At 35.8% G+C, this 19,408-nt stretch overlaps 1 protein-coding gene across 2 annotated transcripts in view; it reads right to left on the bottom strand.

Moving 5' to 3' along the window:
- Positions 1-7,885: 7,885 nt before the first annotated feature.
- Positions 7,886-19,408, bottom strand: part of LOC144975733 (uncharacterized) — a 117,175-nt gene continuing 105,652 nt past the window's right edge. The window contains exons 16-18 of one of the 2 annotated variants that reach the window (XM_078919927.1): positions 18,825-18,994; positions 9,442-9,574; positions 7,886-8,119 (exon numbers count right to left, since the gene is read on the bottom strand). In XM_078919927.1, the coding sequence (XP_078776053.1) occupies positions 8,000-8,119; positions 9,442-9,574; positions 18,825-18,994 (423 nt within the window). In that variant the 3' untranslated portion in view covers positions 7,886-7,999. Of the gene's footprint in view, positions 8,120-9,185; positions 9,575-18,824; positions 18,995-19,408 lie in introns of those variants that run through there. The other variant, XM_078919926.1, reaches the window with a different exon arrangement.

The following is a 19,408-nucleotide window of genomic DNA, read 5'->3' as shown; positions in this document are numbered from 1 at the left end:
TCGGGATCACATGGTCATAAGTTATGCAAAATGGCCGCTTACGCTGCACGATTGTTGTTAGAGTTGATGTTGCAAGAAATTCAAAATCTTGCTTCATTATAAACTGAATTTTATGAGATATTTTGTTAAATGAATAATTTAACTTGTTAGATTCGGCCGATAATTGTATTGAGCTCGTCAGAGGCGAGGAGATTGTGGTGTTGTGGGCGTGATCGTGCGCTTGCCTCGAATGATTCGCTGAACGAGTGTTGACTGGAGATGGGAGGATGGAATATGGGGATGAATAAAATAAAGAGCTAGTGGATAGACATTTAGATATAGATGGTTACCAGGACGGGAGGACGAGATAAAATGAAAAGATTGACTATGGAATTAAAGGGATTGTTGGAGCAGGGAGGAGGCAGATAGAGAGAGGACGAGCGGAAAAGGAGAAGGAGTGAGAGAGAGAGAGAGAGAGAGAGAGAGAGAGAGAGAGAGAGAGAGAGAGAGGGGGGGGGGAGGAAGACTAACAGAAAAGAGTTAATGGACAGACCGATAGAAAGAGATAGCTATAGTCAATAGGACGAGACAAAATGAAGAGAGTGATTATGAAATGAAAAAGAGAATGATGGAACAGGAAGTAGAGAGAGAGAGAGAGAGAGAGAGAGAGAGAGAGAGAGAGAGAGAGAGAGAGAGAGAGAGAGAGAGAGAGAGAGAGAGAGAGTTATGGGAAAGAAGGGAGGAAGAGGAGAGAGAGGGCGGAGGGGGGGGGGGGGGGGGTCATGCAGGAGGATGTTGAAAATGAAAGAGAAAAAAAACCGAGTGGGTGAGGACTCTTTCCTTTCTGAGTGCAAAGAGCTGTTACAACCACCTCCACCCCCCCCCCCCCCCCCCCAATCCACGACACCTCCCCCCCCCCCCCCCCCCGCCAATAACTCAATCAAATTTGAACACATCGATTGAGTAAGAGAAATTATGGTTGAGTTGACACTATTTTCATTCCTTTGTTTCAAGTTTGAAGTGTTAGATTGTCTGACTTACTCACGGCCTTTCGGTTTTCAGTCAATCGACTGTAATGCCTCGGCTACTTTCGCCAGTTAATTTGTGAAGACTTTCCAGAATTGCAGATCTTGTGAAATAGTGCTGATATCACAGCTAACTTTAAATAAACATTGCACTGTTAAAATGGATAAAAGTATGAGTGCTATTTGTTGGGTTTATTTTTTCAGTCGAGGGTCAATTCACAAAAATATCGTCATTACAAAAACGAGTGTTGTGTAAAAGCTGATGGACCAAATTAAATATAATTTTACACACATGCTAGTTACATGCTATATAAAACGCATGCCAAATTTCATTACGATAGCTGAAATATAACATGCCGTTGCTATGGTGATGTGTGTAAAATCTTTAAGTGCAAATTTCTCTGAATTTTGGATCTGAGATTAGCAGGAACCTCCCAATTTCAATCTTGTATAACTCAGCCAAAAAATATGATCCATTAATGAAACAGGTATCAAATGAAAGAGAAAAGAATAATCTATTCAGAAATACCAAAAGGTCCAAATGTCCAAAATGTACCTTCCGGACCAAACCGTCGCGCGACGTCACATATTTCTAAAGTTTTGCTCTCTTTTCAACTGACCACAATCTATCGACGCTATGCGTTTAGGTAAAATATTCACAACAGCCGCTGGCTAAATATAGCGTACCATCAAACAAACCTATGGGTAACCTAGAACGTTAAGAGTTTGATTGATATAATTTAGTGAGAAGTAATCACCAAAACAGTTGTCTTAAAAAACAAAAACAAAGAGCTGAGTGACATTAACTTCGTTCCTTTCTTTGCAATCATGCCATTTATAAGCTTGGCGAAGAAATACATTACTTGAAAACAGACACGGCTTGATGTGAAAATACTTGTTCAAAACTTAGGAATTAACAATGCACAAAAGAATTCTTTGAATAGAGGAACGCAAAAAAAAAAAAAAAAAAAAATCAGCACTCAGTGAAGTTTACAATGTTAAAGTTTATTATCACATTAGTCACTGGAATAATTCAGTAATGGACACAGGAATGATAAACATTTTATTTCAATAGTAACAGTATAACATTGATAATGACAGTATCTCCACGAACTTCCTGCCCCCCCCCCTCCACCCCCCCTCCCCCCCCCCACCCCCAAAATAAATAGAAATAAAACAAAATCAGAACTAAATAAAAACCCAGATAAGACACCCCTCCCCCCTCCCCCAAATGATAAAAAAAAGAAATTATAGAAATAGGAAAAAAACAGAACTAAAATACAACAATCAACAAAACAATATTAAACAGAACAAAACAAAATTAAACTCTTAAAAATAAAGAAGAAAAAAATAAAAAAAAAAAAACAATAACAAAAAAAAAAAAAAAAAAAAACTAAAATAAAAAACCCCAAAACAAACAAACAAAAAACAAAACCTAAACAAAAAGATAATCAAAAACAAAAATAATAAAAAAAAACAAACAAAAAAACAAAAAAAAAAATTATCCCCTCCCCCCCCCCCCCCCCCCCCCAAAAAAAAAAAAAAAAAAAACAATAAAGAAATAAATACAAAATCAGAAACAAAAAAGATTGGTAGCGAAAATTAAAGAACAACCATCGATATCTACCTCCCCCACTTCAAAAAGTGAAAAAAACAACAACAAAAAACAAAAAACAAAAAAACAAAAACAACATAGCTTTAAAAATGCTAATAATTATAAATAGGACGATCCATGTTTCTGACCCTTTATTTTAAAAAATGTTTTTTATATGACAAGGTAATACATGCAAATGAGCTTAATGATTATTTTACAAAGATGCTTGTTGGAATAATTGGTTTAAAAAAAGTCGAAAATATAAATCAATCAAGAAAAAAGAAACAAAGAAAAAAAAACCAAACAAAAACAAACAAAACAACACAAGACAAACAACCCCTACCACCAACCCCCCTCCAGAAAATCCCAAAATAATAACAAAACAAAACACCCTACATAATACCAATTTAACCCGGTTTCATCCCACATAATACCAATTTGACCCTGTTTCAACCGACATAATACCAATTTGACCCTGTTTCATTAGACATAATAACAATTTAACACGGTTTCATCCCACATAATACCAATTTAACCCGGTTTCACCCGACATAATACCAATTTAACCCGGTTTCATCCCACATAATACCAATTTGACCCTGTTTCAACCGACATAATCCCAATTTGACGTAATTTTGGTCCCATAATTTGTCTCTTCTCGTGCACCAAACATTATCATTAAAACAATTGAAGGAAATCACAGACAATATCAACATTTTACGATATCTTTGTAAAAATCACTTAAACACTCTTAAATACCAAAAAATTCAAAGCACTGCAATTGCCTGAGAGTATAGGTAATACAAAGTGGATTGAAAATTGTCAATACATAGCAAAATGATCATGTGACTCATCGTAGCAATCCGTATTGTGTAGGGGTGAAACAAATACAGAAAATTGACCTGTATGTCCAAATGATTATATTTGATTTGGATTGGTTTTAGAGACTTTAGTAATTTAAAATACTTAAAAAATTTTTAGAACTACTAAAGTCTCAAATTCTGTCATGGATTCTGTCTCATCATGATATGATACCTAATCAAGGCGATTGTTCACATATTATTTGCATTTATAAAGAAGACATTTCAAAACTAGGTATTCAGAAACGTAATGCGCCATTTAACAAAGAAAGTACAATCAACATGCTGTTGTATAAAACAAAACTTTGTTGTTTACAAAAAAAAAAAATAATAAATGAATGAATAAAACAAATGTCAAACGACAATTAAAAACTAAACAATATGAACACAAGAATGCAATGAATAAACTGAGAATGAAATTGGGTATTAAATCATAAAGTATAAAATTCACGAGAGAAAATCAGAATGGCTTAAGTAAATTACATGAAACCTGAGCAAGCACAAAACATGACAAAATGTAACACAATTTACTGATGGTCCACACTATCGTATTATTTGAAAATATATCTCCGACTTGCGAATGATTAACTATATTATATAGTATTCAGGGTAAAAAACTTCATTGAAATTTTCAAAGTGACATTGATATTTATGATTAAGACTATAGAACCTTTTATTTTCATAAAATGAACAAAATAATAACTAAATTGAAACGACAAGACATTTTAATTGCTTGAAGACAGTAGAAAACAAGAAATATTTTTTAAAAAATTAGTTAAAATACAAACAAAATAAAATGCAAAATACTCCCTCGTCAACTCCCGAAACAACGCAATACAAATAATAATAAAAAAATCACACAAACACAAACAAAAACAACAACAACAACAACAACAACAAAAAAAAAACAAAAAACAAAAAACAAAAACAAAAAACAACAAAAAAACAAAAACAAAAAATAAAATAATTATTCCCACTAACAACTAGAAATCGGATGGGTATGGGCCGCATGATTTAGAGCGATACGCTATTTTTTTTATTCATCAAATCTATTAGCAATGTTTCATGATATTGATGATAGATAAATAATAAAAATGAAAAATAAAAATCTAGTATTCATTTCCATAAGGAGTTTTGTCTTAAGATGTATTCCAAGGAAAGGCTGAAATACCCCAGCCGTCGGCCGCAATTCAGTGCAGCAATTGACTAATGGCGAAGAGGTTTGTTCAAGTCCACATAGCCTGACGATTGGGGGATCCGAGCTCATCGCCACCACATTACTTCCAAAGTACGAAATAAAGATAATTCCTAATGTGCCACATGCCCCCCCCCCCTTCCCCCCCCCCCCCTTCTATTCATTTATCACGAATCATCCAAACACAAGCACAGGAGCCGACGAAGATGTGTTCTCTCAAATGCTTATTCATCATATTTAAAACAAAATACTAGTATTATAGTCCATAACTGAGGGATGAGTTACAAGTGAAAAAAAAATAATTTCTCAAAACTAATACCTTACATTTGACTATTTCCCTCTCAGCCAAGGACTCCTGCCAGGGCCAGGACAAAACCGAGTTAATCTCATTCCAAGACAAAGACAGTAACAAGTTGGGAAACAAACACATGGGGGGATAGAAGACACAGTAAGTGACCTCCTTGCCCACCATGGGAGGTCAAACGATCCCACCCAGTTCAGCATAATTTGCCGACAAGAAAGAATTCGATTTTTTTTTTTTTTTTGACAAGTATATTTTGACATGTTTTTATTTTTCGAACCTTTTTTTCAGACTTCTTGACAAATCTCGAGGGGGGGGGGGGGGGGGGGGGAGAGGAGAGGGGCAAAATAAAGGTTACCCGTCAAAGTTCGATATAGCAAGTAGTCCAGGTGCGGCATTGTAAACATTTTGAAAGGTAGATCAATATTTCATATACATGATATTCGAGAAATGGAGTCGTCAGTCTAGACTGTAATTTGAGAGAGAAAGAGAGAGAGAGAGAGGGAGAGAGAGAGAGAGAGAGAGAGAGAGAGAGAGAGAGATGTTGAAATGCAAAAAAAAATAATAAATAAATAAAAAATAAATAGAAGAAAGACAGAAAGATAGCTGGAAAAATGGAAAGTAATATAATAATCATAGACATAGGAATTTGTAGATATGCGTGTGTGTGTGTGTGTGTGTGTGTGTGTGTATGTTATGTGCGTGTGTGTGTGTGTGTGTGTGTGAGAGAGAGAGAGAGAGAGAGAGAGAGAGAGAGAGAGAGAGAGGTGGGAAAGCTAAAAAAAGAGTAAAGTGACATAGCTCTGAAAGTCAAAAAGATGGACTTGTAAATGGAAAGGCTGTTGAATCAATATTGTGACGAAATTTAACCTTCTATCAGCAAGATTCTGTTTTAATCGAACATGACATAATATCTCGTTGTTTTCACAAAGAAAATAATGACAGGGCGTGACTCAGAATAAATGACAAAGGCTTCAATAAATCATTGTTACTGCTTTCTCGATGAAAACGAAAAGACATCTTCTCCTGTTAGAATCAAATGTAACTTCGCTAGTCAAGAGTTAAGTGAGATTTCGTAGCCTTATTAATATGTTTAAAAAAACGCGCAACTTTTTACAGAGCAATATTATTTAATGTGCTCACAGCTCTTGAACAGAAGTTCCAAGCCAAAAGCAACAACGTAGAAAGAACTCGGATATTGCACTATTATAATTTTATACCTGCGTACGATATGAAAATGTTAATAAAGAGCCTTTTTTGTGCGGCTATGTGGTCTAGTGGTATGACACTCGCTTTCGGATCGGGAGGTCGTCGCGCTCGGTGCATAGTTGAGTCCTGGGAAAAGGCTCTTTACTCACATTCTCTCACCGTACTCAGGTGTAAAACGAGTACCTGGCCGTTAACAGCGTTGTCTTTGTCCGAAAAATTGTAATATCGCCTAATAGGCGTCATGTCCCGTCCTACATGTTAAATGTTGCTGTTGACCAGGGACCCCTTATAAAGCGCTTTGAGCACATTTAGTGGATATTGCGCTATATAAAAGCTCTATTTTTTTCCACAACTGGACTCAAACCAGGGCGCTACTGCCATCCACCAGAACAGAGTCGAACAACCACCCTAAATGATACCCACAGGTAAGGGTTGTGGCTTACATGTTGTTGCAGTGCAATTAATGGCTTCTGACAAATTATGCAATGGCAGAGCTATTAAGAGAATGCATTTTCGTTTCATCAATAAACAAAATTATATCAATCAGTGTGCCACAGACTACTGACTACTGACAAAATGCCTTTTATTTCATTTGGTCTGAAAATGTTTACCTTGTATATCCGTATATCATTCAGTTGACAACCTGCCTGTTCTATTAGCTCCTTGGCCTTGTAGAATGGCGCTCGACTTGCCTGTTCAGTTAGATTTGTGGTCTTGTAGTATGAGATTGGACTTGTCCATTCGGTTAGATTTGTGGTCTTGTGGTATGAGATTGGACTTGTCCATTCGGTTAGATTTGTGGTCTTGTGGTATGAGATTGGACCTGACTATAGGGTGACATTCGACCTGTCTGTTTGGTTACCTTTGTGGTTTTGTGGCATGGCACTGGGCGTGCCTGTTTGGTTGGCATTGTGGTATGGCACCTGACCTGCCTTCGTGGTCTTGTGATTTGTCACTCGGCATGCTTGTTCCCTTAGCTTTGTGGTCTTGTGGTATGACCCTCATTTACAGATCTTCAGATTCATGTTTTGCATCCCGCTATGGGTGTTGCAAAGTTGGCTCCTTGGGAAAGGCTCTTTACTCAACCTCTCATCACACTCAAATGCAAAATGATTACCTGATCTGAGACGGCGTTGTCCCTTTAAAAAAGAAAAACCTAAAAGCATCATGCAGGCGCCATGCCTTGCCCTACATGTTCAGTGTTGCTGTTGGCTTTGAAAATCTTGTAAGACGCTTTGAGCACATTAAGTGGATATTGTATAAAATCTCATGCTTTTGGAGTTGTCTTTTTTAAAAACATGCCAGCCCGTATGAAACCGGAGGCAAATTTAAAGAATAGGATAAGAAAAGTATTTTATCAAGTTGGAGTAAATTTGAGTCTCGTTATTGGGTTAAAGCAGTCATGAACAGTTTCACGATTTTACCATCAAGACATTGAAAAAACCATTCATAAAACAAGTCGACACCCTCACGGACGTAAATTATATGAAAGATCACACTGAATGAAAACATATTATTATCATGTTTGATTTTTCAATTAACCTGCTAACTGCCTTACTCTAGAAAAACACGTATTTAAAGATTTGGCCAGAAAACTCGTCTTTCAAATATTGTTCGATTTAAATGACCCTCATCTTGGTAAAAAACTCTCAAACCCGGGACTTCACCACGTCCCAGGTTTGAGAGTTTATGCTAATATGAAGGTCATTTAAATCGATCAATGTTTGTAAGACCAGTTTTCTGGCCAAATTTTTAAAATATTCTACACGTTCTTTCAGAGTACGGCAGGTAACAGTTAACATCTGCTGTGTGGGAAAATTTTCACTTCTGAAGAAATCAAGTGGCTGCGTCCTCGTTGCTTGAATGAGAGTCCACGCTGGAAAATGGCTTGAATCCTACGCTACGCTGCTGTTTCTTGTAATAATCACACAGGCTGTACAGTTGGGTGTATTGATTCTGCAACGACACCAACAAGAATAAAAAAAAAAGGACATTAATCCCAGTTCTAATAATATTTTCTTCATATCTGACCTATCGTCTCCAACAAGTGTTTTGTCGGGGTCGACGTATCTTTATATGCAGATCTGATAACCCAAATTGTTATGGAAATACTCTCAAACCAGCGTAAACTATTATCAATTATAACAATGATAAAACAAGCCCATGATTGAGTCCAGTTATCAGACCTGCAAATATGTCCACGTCGATCGGGGTATATCATATGCTTTAACTCTCTCCTTACCAGCTATTTTCACAAATTTTCCCCAAACGTCACACTCACGCTACCCAAACATATATATATATATATTTACTCAAACAATGACGCAACAAATAACATTGTTCAACAAAGTGAGCTCTACAACACAGTGTCAAGTTTTATAGCTATAATAACAACAAACCCCCCCCCCCCCCCCAAAAAAAAAAAAAAAAAAAAAAAAAAAAAAAAAAAAAAAAAAAAAAAAGCAAAAACAAAACAAAACAAAACAATGGTGATGTTCAAAAGAAATCGGACTGATAGTTCATATTATTATAAGCTTCTTGAGTTGGCTACATCGAAGGGAATGTGACGATTTTACTATTTTTGATAAGGAAATGCAGGGTTAAAAGTGATTTTCAAGTTAACTGTTTAAAGAGCAATATACAGTTTTTTTTATTTTGCCACTTTAAAGAAATGATATCTTCTATTACAAAGACAAAGGGAAATGCGTTCAAATAGGGAACAGATGTAGATTCCAAGAGCACACTGTCAGTGTACTTAGTTTGAGATTACTAAATGTCTCACCCAGAAACAAGCACAGGTCCCTGCCAAGAGTAACACACTCATTTGTTTACAAATCATAGATATGTAAAATAAAAAATATTATTGTGCATAACAGAGAGATGATTTACAAGGAAAAAAATATCATCTCCGAAAACTAACTATACATTTGACTGTTTCCCTCCCAGGCAGGGTACCCTGCCAGAGCCAGGACAAAACCAAGTAATCTCATTCCAAGACAAAGACAGAAAGCAAGTTGGAAAACAGATATAGATAGTATGCGCTTGGCTAAGAAACTCATAACATTGCCACCCGGAAGTAAAACGGACCAACACACCAAACTGTGTGTAACCATGAACGTTTATAGTCAGGTTAATACAGTTTAGTGAGAATTACTCATAAACGCGGATGGCAAAAAAAAAAAAAACAACAACAGAGGCTGGAGTGACGTCATCTTCGATCTATCTATAGGGAGATAGAAGACAAAGTATGCACGGTCAGGTACCCCACCCAGTCCTACCTTAGATAGTGCCACCGGTATGCTGTCTTGTACAATCCTGGAAACGATGTACACATCCGCCTCGTCCCTGACCTTGAGATTTGACACAGCGTTGTAGGCGGCACACAGGAACCCAACGACTGACAATCCGGCACTGTGAGGTGAGATGTTAAGAGTAAACAATTAATATGTTATAGATAGTGATTTTGTGTGTGTGTTTGTGTGTGTGTGTGGTTTGTGTGTGTGTGTGTGTGTGTGTGTGAGAGAGAGAGAGAGAGAGAGAGAGAGAGAGAGAAGTAGATACCACTCATCTTCAAAATAAAAGAAGGAGAGAAAAAGAAAAAAAAAACAATAAGAAAAAACAAGAAAAAATCAAACTGAAAAACAAACACAAAGATAAAGTTAAAACAAAAACAAACACAAAGATAAAGTTAAAACAAAAACAAACACAAAGATAAAGTTAAAACAAAAACAAACACAAAGATAAAGTTAAAACAAAAACAAACACAAAGATAAAGTTAAAACAAAAACAAACACAAAGATAAAGTTAAAACAAAAACAAACACAAAGATAAAGTTAAAACAAAAACAAACACAAAGATAAAGTTAAAACAAAAACAAACACAAAGATAAAGTTAAAACAAAAACAAACACCAAAAAGCCCCTCCCCCCAAAACACAAAAAAAAAAAAAAAATAATAATAAAACAAACAAACAAACAAAAAAAAAAAAAACAAAAGAAAAAAAAACAACAACATACAAACAAAAAGAAAAGAAAAAAAAAACAAAACAACAAAATAACAACATCCCCACCCCCTCCACAAAAACAAAACAAAACAAAACAAGAAAACTCAACAACAACAAAAAACAAACAAAAAACCCAAAACAAAACAAAACAACAACAAACGCAAAAAAACAAAAAACAAAAGCAAAAACAAAGTAAAATAAAAAAATAAATAAAACAAGAACAAAGCAAAAAAACAATAAAAACAAAAAGCAAATAAAAAAAAATAAAACAAAAAAAAAAAGAAAAAATCCAACAAAATAAACAAAACAAGAACAACATCTCCCCCCCCCCCCCCCAAAAAAAAAACAAAAAAAACAAAACAAAAAAAAAACAAAAAAAAAAACAACAAAAAGCAAAAACAAAACAAACAAAAAACAAAACAAAAGAACAAACAAAAAAAAAAACAAAAACAAAACAAAACAAAACAAAACAACAACAACAACAACAAAAAATACAAAAACAAAAGCAAAGAACAAAATAATAGAAAGACGAAAAAACAAAACAAGATCAAAACAAATCAAAACAAAAACAAAACAAAACATCAATCTTGATGAATGATGGATTATACATGCTAAATGTCGCTCTTACAAATCACACGTTGACATTTGAAAATTGCTGTGCACGCACGAACATGCACAAAGGTCATTGAATATGCCAGAAATGACACTTGACTCTCCTCACCTCAAATTACTGTTGTGAAGAAAGAATTCCGAGCAACAATGAAGAGCAAGCAGATCGATGAAATTAAGCCCCACAACGGGGAAGAACAGTACATTTGACCTTAATCTTTTATTTCTCCAAAATTATGGATACTATGCGTTGATCAAAAATACTCACAACATCCGCCAGCCAAATAATACGTTCCAACACACAAAATTATGTGTAAACTTTAACGTTTATAGTCTGAAAGATATATTTTATTGACAACTAATCAGCCACAGGATGTATAAAATCAATGACAAAGCTGAATGACGTCAACTTAATTCCTTCCTTAGAAGGAACGAAATTGGCGTCACTCATCTTAGCAATTCGTTAAGTTATAGATAATATGCGGTTGGCTAAGAAGCTCATAACATTGCCATCCAGAAGTATAACGGACCAACACACAAAACTGTGTGTATCCATGAACGTTTATAGTCAGGTTAATACTGTTCAGTGAGCATTACTCATAAACGCGGATGGCAAAAAAAACAATGACAAAGACATGAGTGACATCATCTTCGAACTATCTAAAGCCTGAATCCCAAAAAAAGATTGGCATTTTGACGTCATTATTTGTTTTTTTTCAACGCCTAGAGAGTTGTCGTTAGTAGTGCTCATGGAAACAAGTGGTCCCATTGGTTGAACAAATGAATACAACTCACAATTTGTTTTCTTTCTGACTGGCATTTTGACGTCATTTTTTGGTCAGTGTCAGGCTATAAATTTACGATGACTACGCACTAATCCCTTTGTTTTCGGGTGAGTAGAGGATGTGACGTCATGACATTTCTGTCCAATTGGATTCAATAGTCTGATGTCACGTCGCCCAGCAAAGGCGGCCATCGTGGTTCTAAAAAAAGAAAATCGGTACTTTTTATTCTTTATGCTGACTAGAACTTTTCATATGTCTTGTGCGAGGACGAGAGACGCATGCGCACAACCAACATGACGTTCTCTCTCTAATAACTTTTCCGCCGGTGTGTCACAGACTATGGGTGACGTCCAATCAAGGGACGCTACTCTTCCGCTAATCTCATTCCCTATCTATCTTCTTTACATCTCATGTTACAAAAAATGATATATTATACTTTAAAAAATCTCAGCTAGCGCAATATCTACTGCGTGTGCTTAAAGCCCTTTACAAGAATTCCCAAGCCGACAGCAACTGAAAATGGAGAACGAGGCACGACGTCTGTGAAGAGCTATTGCAGTTTGTTTTCAACAGAGAAAAGCTGTAACAAAACTTGGAGCATGTCTGGAGTATTTGGTGGGCTATAAAAATGTCGCCTCTTTTCAGATTTTACTCTAAAAAACAACGAAAACCACACAAAAGAAACAAAAAAAAAACAAAACAAAAAACAACAACAACAAAAAACAAAACAAAACAAACAAACAAAAGAAAACAAAACAAAAGAAAACAAAACAAAAAATATAAAAAAAAAGAAAGAAAAGAAAAGACTGTGATATATCAAAAAAAACAATTTATTAGTTGAATATAGAATGAAAGCGCCGCATTTGTTTTACAGGTCAAATTCCTTTGACAGACCAGCAGTTCGTCTCATTAGTCTAGCTAAATTACTATTAGATCTATCTAGGTCCAAGTACTTTTTAAACGCACCTACCAATTATTCTCATTAGACATTTGAAGAAATTGTTATTCATCTTCTGTTTCTTTTCTTTGAGTTTGATCTGTCTTTGAGTGAGTGATGTCTTTGCATGCCTGAACAAGGTGGATACGTACTTGTTTTACACCAGGGTAAGGTGAGAGGATGTGAATAAAGATTCTTTCCTAATAATTCAACTTTGTTCCATCAGAGCGAGATTCGAAAAAAGGACTCACGGGTCAGAGGCGATGTGGTCTAGTGGTATGACACTCGCTTTAGGATCGGAAGGTCCTGGGTTCGAGCCTCGCTCGGCGCATAGTTGAGACCTTGGAAAAGACTCTTTACTCACATTCTCTCACCGTACGCAGGTGTAATATGAGAACCGCCCTTTAACAGCGTTGTCTTTGTCAGAAAAATAATAATATCGCCTAACAAGCGTCATGTCCCGTCCTACATGTTAAATGTTGCTGTTGACCAGGGTCCCCTTCTAAATCGCTTTGAGCACATTTAGTGGATATTGCTCTATATAAAAGTTCAATTTAAAAACATTTTAAAAAGAGATTATCGTACCACAGAATCAAAGACATGTTAACTCCCTCAACCCTAATATCTACTATATCCGTAGTATACCCGGGGTTACTTTTACCCCATGCCTATTTATTACATTTTTCTGAGACAAATTATAGGCGTAGTATAAAAGCTAATGTTTTATCGTATTTGCATGTCAATGGTAGTTGATTAAAACTATCTATGCACATGCTCATTTTTTAAAAATCTCTAGGATTGAGTGAGTTAATCCAATCTTTCGATTCTTGATATAACGCTTTTTGTTTCTAAGCCTTTCAAAAGGGTAGACTCGTTTGTTAATCAATGATAATGAGATTGTCAGACGACATCCTCCCGGTGTGATATAATTAAGTTGCCTGGATAATTCATTTATTCATTAGACCTGACAATACATGGCGGAATTATGCTCATCAATAGGGAATGAGATTAGCGGAAGAGTAGCGTCCCTTGATTGGACGTCATCCAAAGTCTGTGACGTCACCGGCGGAAAAGTTATAAGAGAGAGAACGTCATGTTGGTTGTGCGCATGCGTCTCTCGTCCTCTCCGCTATAGTTTCCAATTATCTACGCTTTGGCAAGCTGGTTTTGATGGGGAAAAAATGAAATACAAAAGGCGTTGAGCGGTGTATTTTACTTATCTATAGCGTTTCAGAATGAATACTTTCTTCCGCAGATCACTCGAAACCGAATTTACATATTTTGGAATCAATTGAGAGTATTGAGAGTGCTAAAAAGCACACTGCACTTAGTGTCATCATTCTTGAAATATCTTTTCTTCTTCTTCTTCTTCTTCTTCTTCTTCTTCTTCTTCTTCTTCTTCTTCTTCTTCTTCTTCTTCTTCTTCTTCTTCTTCTTCTTCTTCTTCTTCTTCTTCTTCTTCTTCTTCTTCTTCTTTCTTCTTCTTCTTCTTCTTCTTCTTCTTCTTCTTCTTCTTCTTCTTCTTCTTCTTCTTCTTCTTCTTCTTCTTCTTCTTCTTCTTTTAATAATAATAATAATAATAATAATAATAATAATAATAATAATAATAATAATAATAATAATAATAATAATAATAATAATAATAATAATAATAATAATAATTATTATTATTATTATTATTATTATTATTATTAATATTATTATTATTATTATTATTATTATTATTATTATTATTATTATTATTAATATTATTATTATTATTATTATTAGTATTATTATTATTATTATTATTATTATTATTATTATTAGTATAATAATAATAATAATAATAATAATAATAATAATAATAATTATTATTATCATTATTATTATTATTATTATTATTATTATTACTATTATTCCTCTCCTTCTCCTCCTCCTCCTCTTCTTCTTCTTCTTCTTCTTCGGCCCTCCTCATGCTGTCTTCCTATTAGAATGTCTAGTGGTGAGGAAACGCCGTTGTCTTCCCCAGCTCTGTCAGAGCCCTATACAGATAAGTCTGCAGAGGTTGGTACCAGGCCAAAAATTCTCTCTTGTTGTTGCATACTTGGAGCAGGTTCGGAGTATTTGGTGGGCGATAAAAATATCGCCTCTTTTCAGATTTTACTCTCAAAAACAACGAAAACCACACAAAAGAAAAGAAACCAAAAAAAAAAAAAAAAACACAAAAAAATAACGACACAATAAAAATAACAACAAACAAACAAATAAAAGGAAAAAAAAACAAACAACAAAAAAAGAAAGAAAAAGAAAAGACTGTGATATATTATCTAATAAACAATTTATTAGTTGAATATAGAATGAAAGCGCCGCATTTGTTTTACAGATCAAATTCCTTTGAGAGACCAGCAGTTCGTCTCATTAGTCTAGCTAAATTACTATTAGATCTATCTAGGTCCAAGTACTTTTAAAACGCACCTACCAATAATTGGATACAGTAGTCTGATGTCACCCCGCACGGCAACGGCGGCCGTCTTGGCTCTAAACAAAGAAAATCATTACTTTTTATTCTTCAAGCTGGCTAGAATTTTTCATATGTCTTGTGACCAGAATGTGTAAAAGTCAAAACATGATCAAATTTAGGTGTTTTTTTTTCCCTCTGAATACGCTTTTATGCTCGGCGGAGCAATATTTCATACGGGCGTCCGCCATTTTCCCGATAGTTTAGAGCCAGTGTTACTAAAATACCATGCGTCATTAGGAAGGAAGTGACGTTACGACTATTGAATCCTATTCTCATTACCCATTGAAGAAATTGTTATTCTTCGCCTGTTTCTTTTTTTTTGAGTTTGATATGTCTTTGAGTGAGTTGTGTCTTTGCATGCCTGAGCCAGGTGACTTGCTCATGACCTGACATCATCGCGGGCGACACACGATCAGTTTAATTAGAGCGGAGTGGGATCGCTACTACTACCGTATTTCCTTGCTGGGTTCAAAACAGATCACTCGTTGTTTCCTGCTACCGTAAGATTCTTTTTATTATGCTTTGTTCATTCTTTAGATTTTGTTTGTTTGTTTTGTCATTGATTAACTGAGAAGAAAAAAGAGAAAGAAAAAAAAAAAAAGGGAGAGAGAGAGAGAGAGAGAGAGAGAGAGAGAGAGAGAGAGAGAGAGAGAGAGAGAGAGAGAGAGAGAGAGAGAGAGAGAGAGAGAGAGAGAGAGAGAGAGAGAGAGAGAGAGGGAGAGAAAGAGAGAGAGAGCGAGAGCGAGAGAGAGGGTTTTAGAAACTTTGATAGCGGTTTGAGAGCTCAAATAGGTGACACGACGCCTCAAAACAGTATTTTGTTGGGGTGAATCGAGCACCGAAAAATTGAATTTTGTATTGAAATGATAGGAAACACGAAGTTTGATTTTATTGCAGGTCCCGATAGCTCAGTTGGTAGAGCACTCGCTTCACACGCAAAGGGACCGAGATCGATTCCGGGTGCAGTCGAGTGAATGGGTAGCTGAGTCTGTTAGATTTTGCGGAAAGTACTTTGCGCAAGCTATAGAAACCGGGATAAACTCCGACTCCATGGGACCAATGGCTCTGAAGGACTAGTTAAAAATATGAAATTGTATTTTATCGATTGCTTGCTATCCTTTATATAGGACGCTAGTCTATCGCAAACTACTCTCCGATAGATCTAACAGACCCAACTACCCAATCATTGCTGGGTGGACAAGGGGAGAGGGGGGGGGGGGGGTCTCCGAAAAAATCTCGACTGCTCCCGGGATCGATCTCGGTCCATTTGGGTGTGATGCGAGTGCTCTACCAACTGAGCTATCGGGACCCCATGTTCTCTGATAAGGTCTTAAATAACCTTTTGAAAATTTTCAGTCATTCTCATTGGGTGGGGACATCGACCTCTGACCTCGTACATTATTAGTAGATGCTGGATGGTGGTTATTGGTTATATCTGTCAGGCACACGTCATAGAAAGTCGATCGCTATACGCGCCAAGCTACCTATAGATAGTATGCACTTGGCTAATAAGTTCACAACATTGCCACCCGGAAGTATAAACTGTGTGTAACCATGACCGTTTATAGTCTGGTTATTACAGTTTAGTGAGAAGTACTCATAAACGCGGATGGCAAAAAGCAATAACAAAGACCTGAGTGACGTCCTCTTCGAACTATCTATATCACACATCAACTACACAATATCAACATATTTTCGCCTTGTTTTATCTGGAAAAGACGCAATGAAAATGCCCCACGTCAACTACTTATTATCAAAAGATTTATAGACTTGTTTTATCCGGAAACAAAACGTGATGAAAATGTCACACATCAACTAGATAGACAACACAGTATCAATAGTTTCTCGCCTTGTTTTATCCGGAAAAGACGTGATGAAATTCGATATTCCCAGCAATATTTATTATAATATTATGTTGGCTTTTATCTTCTCTTTCACCCAACAGTTACCATACCACATCGCAATACCAAAGCAAATTACAATTCTTATAAGCGAGTTATACATTAGGATCATTGTCTTTTCGCTAATTTAAAAAAATCTAAATTTCCTCAAGAGATGCAGGCAATCTCTGCCCCACTTTTTTGTTAATAGATTCTATGTTTGTTATTTTTGGAAAGTGGGAGAGTTGTCAATATACACTCCAAGAGATGAAGTGAGTAGGAAAGTGCCAGAAGACAATAGAGAATAAAAATTTCGGGGCGGTGATGGGGGTTTGAACCCGCGACATTACTAGAACGACAACTCCGCCTGGCCGGGAAGAGCGTGACTCTACCGTATGAGCTATCCACGATCCCAAAAAAAGATCGTCTGAGGTACTTGAATTCATCTACTACTTCTACCTCCTCGTCTTGATCTCTCTCTATCCGTCTTTCTGGAGTGTACGTAACCGTATTTCTATTTAAATTGCATTCATTGTTGTCTGAAGAAGGGGTTTGAGACCGAATTAGTTCATTATTTTCTTTGACATTGTTTTAGTCATATTTTTTACTCATTATGTTTTTAACAGTCCACAGGTCTTTGTAGCCCAAGTATTCAATTTGATCAATGTTATAAGAACGGAGGTTTGCTCCACATATTATACAAGTTATCTATTATCATAGAGGGATGTATGATTTTTATTTTTGAACCCATATTATATTATAGTCATTCGTTCGTCAAACACATTGAAATACATGTGTATGATGCTATTGATGCCTAACTTTAGGTGAAAAAACTCACTTGTTCTTCCTGCCAGATCAATTTTTCCTTAAGCAAAACTATGAGGAAAGTTTAACACTGACTACTCAGCCCAATGACCGGATGATTGTCTAGGAGACTTGTGGGATGTTGACTTCACAAATTTAAGCCACTCTTTCCGGTCGTTAGTCTTTTCCAGATGCTGCTCGCCCATATCCAATCCCGTTCATTCCTTGTTGTACTGCCATATACTATTCTTTTGTCTTCCTCTCCTCCTTCAGGTCTGTGTCGTCGGCAAAGCTCAAGTTACTCGGGGGTCTCCCGCCATTTGAAATTGTTTGAAATGTGCGTCTATGTGGTCTTGTGGTATGACACTCGCTTTCGGATAGGAAGGTCCTGGGTTCGAGTGTCGCTCGGCGCATATTTGAGTCCTTGGAAAAGACTCTTTACTCACATTCTCTCACCGTACTCAGGTGTAAAATGAGTACCTGGCAGTTAACAGCGTTGTCTGTGTCCGAAAAAATTGTAATATCGCCTAATAAGCGTCAGGTCACTTCCTACATGTTTAGCGTTGCTGTTGGCCAGGGATCCCTTGTAAAGCGCTTTGAGCACGTTTAGTGGATATTGCACTATATAAAAGCTAAAGTTAAAAAAAAATATTTGTGGTTTTGCAGATATTCCTCCATGAATTTTTCAAGATAGACGTTGAAAAGGGCGGGGGAGAGTATGAAAGACTGTCTTACACGAACAGTTGTTTTAAAAAAACCCGCCTCGTCTGGTTCCTTGCATCACTGTATTGCATAAACTGTCATTATGAATTGAGTGACCAAACCACGACTGTTTTCTTCTTTTTGCTATTGAGCTCACAGTATGTTAGAGCATAAACTTCGAAAATTCATAGGATAACACAGACCTAGACATAGGCTTCCAGCAACGAGCAGTTTGGTTCTAAACAAAGAAAATTGGTACTTCTCTGGCAAGAACTTTTTCACATGTCATGTGATCAGAATGTATAAAAGTCGAAACATGATCAGATTTATAATGTTATACATAGTTATGTGTGTTGGATCAAATTCACCTGGCAAACAGAACTGGTAAGTAGATTACTTAAACACATACCATCAATAGCCTACCACTTTCAATGCTCACCTGCAATCTACATTGGCCAATGAAGTGGATGTCTCACTGAGCCATCTGTCGATGGAATAAAACAGACGTAGTAGTATTGGTGTAGGGATGGTCTCTTGTTCGTTTGGGATTCCACGCACCGTCAGCATCTTGACAACATGTTCTTTAGCATCTTCCTCGTCAAAGGATCCCTGTGGGAGTGGTGTATGTGTGTGTGTGTGTGTGTGTGTGTGTGTGTGTGTGTGTGTGTGTGTACATGTGGGAGGGGGGGGGGGGGCGTAAAGAACATTGTATAAGCAAAGTCGTTCATGAATAGATCAAACCTGAGTGGCTGATATATTGCACTAAAGATTAAAGAAAAATGAATTCTTTTGGGATACAATAAAGTATTATTATTGTTATTACTATTATTATTATTATTATCATTATTATTATTATTATTATTATTATTATTATTATTATTATTATTATTATTATTATTATTATTATTATTATTATTATTATTATTATTATTATTATTATTATTATTACTATTATTATTATTATTATTATTATTATTATTATTATTATTATTATTATTATTATTATTATTATTATTATTATTA

Source organism: Berghia stephanieae, chromosome 6, assembly GCF_034508935.2.
Source record: "Berghia stephanieae isolate SIO BIC M18660-M18661 chromosome 6, UCSD_Bste_1.3, whole genome shotgun sequence".
NCBI lineage: Eukaryota > Metazoa > Mollusca > Gastropoda > Nudibranchia > Aeolidiidae > Berghia > Berghia stephanieae.
This window is presented reverse-complemented; position numbering and strand designations above follow the sequence as displayed.